The sequence below is a fragment of the Dipodomys merriami genome, unplaced genomic scaffold, assembly GCF_024711535.1.
Source record: "Dipodomys merriami isolate MVZ:Mamm:240054 unplaced genomic scaffold, mDipMer1.0.p SCAF_3, whole genome shotgun sequence".
Classification (NCBI taxonomy): Eukaryota; Metazoa; Chordata; class Mammalia; order Rodentia; family Heteromyidae; genus Dipodomys; species Dipodomys merriami.
Window position 1 is genome coordinate 14608771 of NW_027204492.1, and position 11202 is coordinate 14619972.

General features: G+C 40.6%; 1 protein-coding gene across 3 annotated transcripts in view; it reads right to left on the minus strand.

Moving 5' to 3' along the window:
- Positions 1-5978, minus strand: part of Ints6l (integrator complex subunit 6 like) — a 55440-nt gene extending 49462 nt beyond the window's left edge. The window contains exons 1-3 of one of the 3 annotated variants that reach the window (XM_070039668.1): positions 5911-5978; positions 5542-5742; positions 5334-5411 (exon numbers count right to left, since the gene is read on the minus strand). In XM_070039668.1, coding sequence (XP_069895769.1) covers positions 5334-5411; positions 5542-5652 — 189 coding nt within the window. In that variant the 5' untranslated portion in view covers positions 5653-5742; positions 5911-5978. Of the gene's footprint in view, positions 1-5333; positions 5412-5541; positions 5856-5910 lie in introns of those variants that run through there. The other 2 variants (XM_070039669.1, XM_070039670.1) reach the window with 2 other exon arrangements.
- Positions 5979-11202: the final 5224 nt, after the last annotated feature.

Consider the following 11202-nt stretch of genomic DNA (forward strand, 5'->3'; position numbering starts at 1 on the left):
CTACCATTTGAGTCACAACTCCAGCTCTCTAGTCATCTTTTCCAGAGACAATTCTAAAGGCTCCTGGTTGCTAGGGTTATTCTCTTTTTTGATGGAGTGCTAAGGAACAAACCCAGGCAGGGCCTTGCAAACCCTAGACAACCATTCAACTACTGAGCGACAACTCCACCGCCTCCCAAGGGCTGTAACTTTTGCTTCCTCCTTAAGCTGGGTGTTTCTTAGGGTCATATCAGGTCCCTTTAACAAAGCAGGTACACAGGAAATGCTCACTCACCATACAGTAAATAAATGCCTAGAAGGCTGCAGTAGCAATCCACTGTCAGCCTATCCTTAGAAACCATTCTGATTCTATCAACACGATGGTGGTAAATGTGGGAGTAATATATATGTGTGTATACACACATATACACGTATATATACATAAATACATATATATACATAGATGTGTATATAGGCACTGGGAAGGGGTAGATTACAGGAAGATGCAAGAAGCATTTTCTAGCTTGATGGAAATGTTTTCTACCTTAGTCTAGGATGGTGAGTATGTGAATGCATAAGTATAAAAATGTATAAAACTATCCAGATTCATGTATTCTACTATACATAAAGCATACTGATTAGTAAATGGATGAATGGGGAGGTGAACACATTTCTCTTGTAAAAAAACACAATTATAATATATTATTAACCAGAACCTTTATCTATATGAAAATGCTAGCTGTAATAAATATTAACTAGTGAAGAGTCATGGAAATCAAGGTACTAAGTAGTTTTGGCACTTACACAGTTTTTGACATCTTTTTTCCTGTTAGTAAATACCTAAAATACTAAGATCTAGGCACTCCTTTGGATACTAGAAGTACAAATATAGAGATGTTCAAATATATGCCCTTAGAATTGGGGTGCACAGTTCAAGTGATAGATTGCCACCCTTGAGCAAAAAAGACAAGCAAGAACTCAAGGCCCTGAGTTTAATGGACAAAGAAAATGCCTTTGAAGCCTGACTCCATGAGAAGAGAAGAAAATGGAGAGACACTGTTGGAAAGTTAACCCAGGTCCAGATCATGAAGTATCTTGCAGGCTAGGCAAAGTAGTAAAGCAGTTTCCTAGCAAGGGCAAGGCCTTGAGCACATACCTCAGCACCACAAAGAAAAGTTGGAGCAAATAAATAAAAAGCTTAAGTTTACTTCCCCAGTCTGTAAGCCCAAATCTGCTTTTTTCATGCCTTTTTCTTTAACGAAGGCCATGCAGACCCCAGAAAGCAAATCTAGCCACAGAATGTGAAAAGGCAGCATTCAAGGAGATAATTTACTTGTTTCAAATGTTATGTTTTCCTAGTGTTGGTTTACAAGATTGCTTTGAGCTGCACTCTCCTCCTGTTTATAACAAACTAAAAATAAAAGTAAACTCCTGACCACAATACATTTCTCAACTATTTCTAGAAAAGTGCTTCTGTATTATACTAAAAAAGAATGATTTTTTTAAAGTAACTTTGAAGGTAAAATCATTTTCAATATTTTTTCTAGTATATGTTTCCTGGTCTATTGCCTAGCTTTCTTCCAGACTTGCTTTTCCTAGTCACTGAATAAAAGGAAGTTATGATTCATAACAAAACAAAACATAGACAGCAGAACCTCAGCCAAGACTATGATGAACTATTTATCAGTCTTACAGGAGTACACTGGAAATTATAAATATTAATCAGAGTTTCATACTAGCTGTGTACAATAAAGATGCTTTGCATGATTGCAGTGTTATCACTTGTCTACAAAACAACACTGAAAACAGATGTAACACACAAAAGTTGCACTTAATAAACTTTTTATATGGTTCCCCATATCAAGCTTAATTCTATCCATGCAAAGCTAATTCTTTAAAAAATACTCAGTTGTGTGCTAAGAGGTATGTAGTACAAAATTTACTAAGTCCTCAGTGAAATACTATACTTATATACATTACAGTATACATTAGTGAAAAATTCCAATCACAATAACTTTTTGCAAGATTTATTGTGAACATTTGTAAGGAGATCTGCTGGGAACTGCTGCATGCCTGTTAAGAGAAAAAAATTTTCCAACGAAATGCAAAACTCATGACTGTTACAATACAAATAGTATTTAGAGTTGGACATAACCAAGACCTGAGAAGTAAAAAGAAAATCACAATGGCTATTGTGGAAATGTTTCAATGAAGTCCAACTTGTTATAACTAATATAAATGAATTAAAAAAGTTATAAAGATTCTCCAACTTCAGAGAAGTTACAAAACACACTCATTGTTCTGCAGAATAGGCTACCAACAAAGCCATACTTAACATCACTTTGCTGAAAGGATCTCATGCTCCTAATGAATAAAGTTTTAAGCAGGAACTGAGATGCCTGCTAACAATCACAGAAAGATCTACTTGATAATCAGTACAGAACCATACTTTTATGGCACCTAGCTATTAGCAAGTGAAAGACTACACTAAATTTTAAGAAATAAGTCACCAGATGCTCTAAAGTTTCCTGACCTCATAAGCAAGCTAGACACTGGAAGCAAAAGAACAAATAGACATCAAATGCTGAGAGGAAGTTGTACCCCAATGGAAGAGAATGACCAAAAAAGACTAAGAAAAGGAAAAACATTATCAAAATATGGCCTATCATTAGAAATTCTGGTATAGAGAATAAAATGATATGGTCATTAGAACACTAACCTTTCCCTAGAATACATTGGTATTACCTAAGAGTAAAGTGAAGAAGCAGAGAAACTCTTTGGAAAAGACAATTACTACCATTTAAACGTATTACACTAAGGATCTTTGTGTAATAAGTTTATGTGTTTAATATGTATATACCCAATATACATAGGAAAATAGTCAAATATGGAAGAATAGCTTTTGCTTTAGATTTTTAAAAATGCAGTACATGAGGAGGCAGGACAAAAAAAAGGTAACATGAAATTGCAACTACAAACAAAATCCAGTATTTTTCTGTCTTCTAGAGATCTGAAGCTTTCCAAATAAATGTGGATGAGATACAGTTACTAAAAATGATGTTAAGATTTTGTGGCACCCTAGAATAATTATTGAATAAAATAAATGGAAAAGAAAGACGACAAAGTAGTGCATGCACAGGGGTTTTGGTATACCTCAGTGGGACAGCAAATGTGTAGTGTGCTGGAAAGCCTGGGTTGATTTCCAGAAATGTAAAGAAAGAAAGAAAAAGAAAGAGAAAGATAGAGGGAAAGAGAGCGAAAGAAAGAGAGAGAGAGAAAGTAATATGGTTTGTGAGATTACAATGGTAGGCTTAAAGATATAATGATTGTTAAAAGTGAGGTAAAATAGTTCTTTAACCTTTCAAAGAAAAACGATTCTGTAAATGCTGTCATGTAATTCTTATAGATCAAAAACTGTTTTAAAACCATGTTAGTATTTGAAAAAATGTTAAATAAAATTTATTTTTTAAAGACAAAGCATGCTGCTTTGTAGTTGTCTTTTTACTACTTCAAATTAAAAGAGGATGTGTCCAAATAACCACACTACAAATAGTGGGTTATGGGATTATAGGTCAAAGGGGTAAGGAAATTCAAATTGTGCACCTTTCTAATGTGTGTGTGTGTGTGTGTGTGTGTGTGTGTGTGTGTGTGTGTGTGTGTGTCTATCTATCTGTGTCTGTGTGTGTAGTGATGATGATGGAACCCAAGGCCTCATGCATTGTAGACAAGCTCTACACCACTCAACTGTATCCCTAGCCTGAGGTTTCTTGAGATCTTGGATGTGTAGCTCAGGCTGGCCTTGAACTCACCATCCTCCAGTGTTTGACCCAAAGATCTTTTCTATGCACCAAAAATAGTGATCAAACTTAGGCTCAATTTCTCTAAATAGATTTTTTTTCAATAAAACAAAAACTCTGAAAGCAAAGCAAGTCAAGTAGAACAATGTTAAGGGGAACCAGCTAATCACACTGTTACTGGAAACTACAAGTTACTAAAGTAAACTCTCCATTTAGTTTCCTTATGTCTGTAGAAATGCTTTGGCCAACTACTCAGTGTGGTAGGTACCTTTCATTAAGACATTTCACTTCCCAAATGAACTGCAGCACATTCAGACTGTGCCTCTCAAGCATTAGTAAGAGATAATTTTAAGGAGAAAACACCGGAAGATAATGCACAATAACCTTTTTTTAAAAAATTGTAAATGCGAGCACGATTCTTAATGACCAGTGCAGGCAAAGCAATTCTTTATCTGTTCACTATGGGAATATAAATGAACTCGACACAGAGGCTACATTCTCCCTATTCTCCGGTGGGTGAGGTGCTGTGAATCTAATCATGGAATTTGGGTTTTGTATCAGCTCACAGTCAATCTTCCCCTGCCTTACGTTCTTGCCTCTAGACAAACAGGCCAGGAGTCTAAGATGCTGTGCCATTTTTAGGCGAAGTGCCTAAAAAGGTTCTGTTTCCGAATCCCCCCTCCCCCTACACGCGCCCTGTTCCTCCTCCCCACTCCGCGTGGTTCCAGTCACATAGAGAGGATAGCAGAGATAGTTGACACCCGAGCTGAACCTGATCTCCAGCGTTTCTGGGTCTGGTACGGGGTGCGCCTTGGGCGCACAAGTTTCCGATTAGGTGGGGCGGGTTCGAGGCCATGGAGTGCAAAAAGAAGGAGTGTGGCCTTTGAAGGAGGGCTGATGTTGCCATGATCTTGGCAGGAAGGCGAGGGGAGGGAGAGGAAGAGGCTAAGGAGAAGCAGAGAAGAGCCAGCTGAGAGGGGCGGGGGGAAGGGTGGGACGGAGTGGGGGAGGAGACTGGGGGCGGGGCAAGGCGGAGGAAGGAGGAGCCTAGGCTCTAAAAAGTTCGCGCACCCAGCCCCAAGCCCCTCCCCTGAGAAGCCGACGGCTCCGCCCACCACGAAATGCATCCACGCGCAGCGCACCCCGTAGGGCGGCTCCTGACCGCCTCCCTAAGGGACTGGGCACCTCCTTCCTTCTCCTCCCTTCCCTCCCTCCTTGCGATCTCAGCAGCGCCCTCAATCTCCCTCTCTAGCTCATACAAAAGCAAAATGTCCGCCATCTTCTATGGCAGCTGCCACTTTAGAGCCACGAGCTCAGCCTTTTATTACGCTTTTCCCCCCCGAAGTTTCTCCTTCCTTGTCTCCTTTCGCTGAACCCGCGGCGCTGCAGCCGCCTCCCCCCCCAATAAGCCGCAGACGGCCCCGCTCCGCGCGCCTGCTGTGCCCCTCTCCCCCGCCCCCCACGTCCCGCCGGACGACGCTGGACCTCCGTGGGAAGAAGATAGGGGACGATCAGCCCAGTGGATTGGCCCCACCATTCCCCGAACAGGCCACTTACCTTGATGCAGTATGGGGGTTCATCGTAGGTGACCAGCATGTACCTGTCTCCACGGCTGGCCGGATCCCTGGCACGCAGCTGCGGGGCGAGGCATGACGGAGGGGTTGCATAGGAAAAGAGGGGGAGCGATACAGACGTTACAGAAGCACCGAAGTCCACCTCCCAGTCCCTGGAGAGCCAGCTTTTACCTCCCCTCCCCTCCCTTTACCTTCAAGAATAACTCCACAGCGCCTTTGGCAATATCCAAATAAGAGGTGCCTAGATCTGTGCGCTGGTTCATGGAGGCGGACGTGTCTATGAGGAACAGCAGGATGGGCATCTTCTCCTGCACCCCGGTTCTGCTGCCCACTGTCCTGGCCCTCTTGCCCTCAGTGCCACGTACGGCTACTCGAACCCTCAACTCTCAGAACTACGGAGCAGAGAGCAAGAGGACGAGGGGGGAGACGGGATGGACCGATGGGACCGCTCCTGGCGTTCTCGTTTAGCAGCTCTAACTGCTTTGCTGCCAAGGCAACTTGAAAGAGTAAGTGTAGCCCCCCCCCCGGACCTGCCCCCACCCCCCCACTCGTGCCCTCACCAGCCACCACTACTGCTCCAGCCTCCAGGACTACAGTCTCACCATCCTGTCGCGCTCACAGGAGCGCTTGTCTCAGAGTGAGACGCTATGTTCACTGACACACAACTTCAGTTGGCTCACCTACGGTTGGCACCACGTGATCAGAACCCACGCCATTGGCTGCCAATTATGTATATTTGCATATTCGTTAGATGACAGTGCGAAGGGAGGACTTGAGCAAAGCTTGGGAGTTGAAGTTTGAACCCAGGCAGGGAGTCAGGAGGAATGCTAAAGGACCCTCCTATGGCTTGAATTCTGGTGGGGATTTTTTTTTCCTTTTCGTTTTATTATCTTTAAGTAGTTGTACAAAGGAGTTGCCATTTAACAAAGCAGTTTATGAATACAGGAAGGCATTAGAATAATTCCTTTGGCTGTTTTGGGTAGATTTTTCTCCTGCTTTTCAAAGATGGTGACGTGACAGGAAGAGAGAAAAGTGAATTGGGCAATAATTGCACAGAAGTATAGAAACAAATGCTTGGATAGGCTGTGCAGAAAATGCTTTGCTAACTGTAATCCATCAGCCCTGCTAGTGGCTAAGACCAAAACATTTCAGAAGCAGGAAATTTCTTTCCTGGCGAGACTTACTTGCATTCCTTTAGATTCCTCCCTTCCGTGATCAGTATTTCTCCATGGTTTGCTCTCTTGTATTTCACACACTGTATATGTACTTAGAAGAGAAACTGAAGTTTAAACAGTTACCCCAAACTGGACCTCCACATTTCATTGAACTCTTTGAAGCACTGGCAACATGCGGTAAATGCACCACTATTGGGTATATGCAGCCTTTACAAATGGGAAGTATGCCAACCTGTATCCTTCAACTCACATGTACTGAGTAGCCATGAACTGCCAGACACCCATGGCAGACTCACTTCATCCTTGAAATAATTGTAGTAGATGGTATTGTACTCGGTTTTGATAAGAAAATTCCTGCTACCCTGTGGTTAGGATAGAAATGTGAAATGTTATTATGTATGGCTCCATGTAAGAGCTCAATAACTGATGAACCATGCTTGATTGACTACTTCATGTGACCCAGATTTTAAATGCACTCTATTTCTGGATTAACACTATAGTTTGAGGATAGAGTGCTTGCCTACCCTACTAAAAATTAGGTTCAATACCCAGCACCACAAAAATAGCACCACAAAAATTAATAATAATGATGCAGAATATTTCTAGCAATATGCTTTATCCAACTTAAAATCCTGGACTTCAATGAGTTTACCATTCCATTGAGGAATGATCATATATATATATATATATATATATATATATATATATATGATCATGTTTATATATTCTATGTAGACATCCTATGTATGTGTCCTATGTGTATATATACCATATACAGCTGATTCAAACAACTCATTCCGTATTTTCAGAGAAATAAAATTTCAAAACGAGTCACATGGTAGTCTATGAAATCAAGGACAAATAAGTAACGCAAATAAGTACAAAACAAGCAATAATCCTCTGACCTCGAGAACCTTTCGTTTCACGAACAGAATTTTGGTTTTAAAAAAATGCTGTGAACAAAAACTTCAGCTAAAGGACAGTCTCTGGTAGCTCACATCTGTAAGCCTAGCTACTTAGGAGATTGAGATCCAGAGCAGAGAGTTTAGAAGCCAGGCAGAAAAGTCTATGAGACTCCATCTCCAAAATAACAACCAAAAAGCCAGGCTGAAGTGGTAGAAGTGGCTGAAGTGGCTGAAGGCTCAAGTGGTAGAAACTAGCCCTGAGCAAACAAGCGAAGGGAAGCTGAGGTCTAGAATTCAAGCCCTGGTAACAGTAAAAATTAATTATTTAGGTCAACCAAACATATTATTATCCATGATGCCTTTCAGGGCAGTTTGAAAAGAATTAATGGGGAAGGATGAAAAAGATGTTCAAATCCCCATTTTCATTCTGATATAAATATGATTGGAGAAGGATCATATGTGTGCAAACTAGGGTGCTGAAAGTTTAAGAGTCTTGGGAACTTGTATATTTGTTTTCAATTGCTGTGTAGCAAAATGCCAAAAAAAAAAAAAAACCAATGCCACAGTTTAAAACACACTCTATTTAAGGCTGGGACATAGCTCAGTGGCAAAGCGCTTGACTAGCAAGTGCAACATCCTAGGTTCAATTCCCAGTACTAAAAAAGAAAAGACAAAAATAAATATATAAAATGCACCCATTTATTATGTCATGGTTTGCAGGGTTTAGCTAGTTCTCTACTCACTCTCCTAAGACTGTAGTCAAGGTATGTGGGCCAGCCTGTGTTTTCATGTGAGGGCTCAATTGAGAAACAATCGACTTGAAACTCATACAGGCTGGTGTCAGAATTCCTTTCCTTGTGGCAATTATGTATGTAGGCTGTACCACCCACAGTTTCAATGGTTGTTGCAGTTCCCTGCTATATGGTCCTGTCTATTGACTGTTCACAATATAACTGCTTCTTGAGGGTCAGCAAGGAAATCTCTCACTGTAAGTTTCCAACATTGTGGCAAGTCACCAGTCTCACCTATACTTAAAGGAGAGATTATATGGGACAGGTGCACTGTAGATGCCTGAAAACATTGACTAACATTAGATGTGGAAGGGATTATTTTCTAGAAACAAACTTCCTTATTCATATATAACACGTGCTAAGCTGTAATATGGCTCAGTCCATCAATATTTTCTTTGCCAAGGTTTGGACTCAGGGTTTTGCCCTTGCTCAACTTAGGTTACTCAACTGGTGCTCTACCACTTCAGCCACACATTCTGGCTTTTGGTTGATTACTTTGGAGATGGAGTCTTATGGCATTTTCTGCCTAGGCTGGCTTCAAACTTCCATCTTCTGGATCTCAGCCTCCTGAATAGCTAGGATTACAGGGGGGAGCCCAAGAACAAATGGTCTTTTAAAGATGACTTCCAAAATCTCATTTATACTTTCTTCCACCTTTTTTTACGAGTATGCTTTACTTCTATAACCATAAAAAAGAAACTATATTCAAAATTGTGTACAACATATTCAAAAAGTCCTTTCAAGTTGAATGCTATGAGAACAGTTTTCAAAAGTGATTTATCAGCATTAGAGAAGCACAAATAGTTTTAATTCCACAGTTCTCTAGTGATTAAGGACATGCAGGCCCCACAGGGTAGAACTCTGGAGGAAAGATACTCTCCCCCAAATGGGCAAATGCCTTTGAATGTATTATGCTGTTTTTCCCTAACAAGGCATGCTATTTAATCTTTTTGGCATAAGCCCAAATGAATGTAACTAAGATGTAAACATCGAATCTGAAAAATATCCACATTTCATTATAAAATACAGAAGTGACAATATACCAAAAAAATAACAATTTGGTAGATGCATGTACTTATTCAGATCAACCAAACCCCAAGTGACTTCCTCACAATAAAACCACTCTTCTTCCTTTTCTGAAGCAAAGTAAACTCTGTATTATGTTTCTTTGGTACATATCAATAGTAAAACTCAAGAGTTCTTTCTACAACTTTCTCTAATTCAGAACAGTAGCCCCCTTGTGCTGCAAGTTATTTGGGCCTTGAATGGACTTGTTTTCTCTTACTAGAATATAAACTCTTGAGAGTACTCGGCCTGTAATCAATGTTTGGTGCAAAGTAATTGCTCACTACATGGTTGTTGAAAGAAATTATTGAATATACTGTGGTCTTCATTCTTTCATTGTCTTCTCCTGTGCTTGGGTATAAGGATACCCAGCCTTTCCTTTTGCCCCCTGTCTGCCATTCCTTACCTGAGCAAAGTAATATACTCATTGTCTTAGTGGATCCAGTACCTTCTACATTTGCATTCCAGTAGGCCCTTTTAGACCAAGCTCTTGAATTAACTGCCTCCCCCAAGCCCTGGAAACTTTCCTTATGTTCTATTGGTGCTTCCTTATAAAGTATTTTTCTGGGGAGAAACACTGCTCAATATTTGTCTTCCTCAGTCAAATCTTCCCATCTGCTCCCACATGTAAGGCTTGATTTTACTGCCTTGCCTCTGACCAGTAAATGCATTTTTTTTTTAATTGTAGCTCTATTACCTTTACCTTGCCTTGTTTCTGGGCCTCTCATGGTGCTTGAACTTGCGAACTGTTGAGAACAGTTTTCTCTTTTTCACTCTTTACCTGCTTTTCATTTACAAATAGGGCCTAAATCAATTCATTTTCCTATCTCATCATATGACCCTATTCTGAAGCTTCTACCCTACATCTGGGGCCACCACTTGCCTCTTAGGAAACTATTTCTACCAAGTGTGTGCTCTCCTGGTCTTCACTAAATTCACAGAATTATTAATTTATAGTTTATGTATTTGGCTATGGTGTGGCCCACTACCCTATAGGATTCCATTTTTATGAAAGCCAGTTTGACTTCTTACCATCCAAAGATTTGTTTCCTTTTGCCTTTAAGCCAATGCTGATCACCACCAAAAGACCAAAAGACCTTACTTAGCCTCACCCTGCCCACCTCCCGACATACATACATAAAAATCTTTCCTTTCATGGCTCAGAGGGGAGCTCAATCTTCCTACTTATTTTCTTCACCAGCCTGATCCCCTCAAGCCTATGGAACCTTTCCCCAACTGACCATGGAAACTGCGTGGAAAACCCCAGTGCCCTGCTCTTGGCCAAATCTAGGGGTCTGTTCTACATTTTCTTATGTTCACTGAAAAGCTATTTGTCTTTTGCCTTCTGAGATCCACCTGCCATCTTCCTCCTGCTGTCTACTTACCTTGCCTTTCATCACTTGCCATTTCTTCTGAGTCTTTCTATCCCTTGGATCATGTTTTTTCACTTTCATTGCGTCCTAATCATAATCTCTGTATTACTCTACTTTTTTCCCTCTTATCTCATCTGAGGATTGTGTTATTTATACAATCTTTATCTATTTGGTCATTCTATATTTGTTTTATTCAAATATTTCTTGAGTGAACCATTTGTATTACAAGAAATGAGGATACATTGCAGGGAGGGGGGAGAAGAGAGAAAACAACATATTGTAGTGGTTAAGAGCTTGGATTTGGAATTGCAAGTTTCCACTCTTGCTGAGGATGTAGGTTGGTGTAGAATGCTTGGCTAGCTTTACCTGCTTTACCATTTACCAGCCTGTGTCCTTAGGTAGGTTAAATTCCCTCTACCCTAGCTTCATCATCTGAAACAATAGTAATAGTAGTTGCACCTCCATAGGATTTTTATTGGAATTATGTAAATTAATATTCCTAAACATCTTATAGAAGTGCTTAAGCCAGAGTAAGCTAGTAAA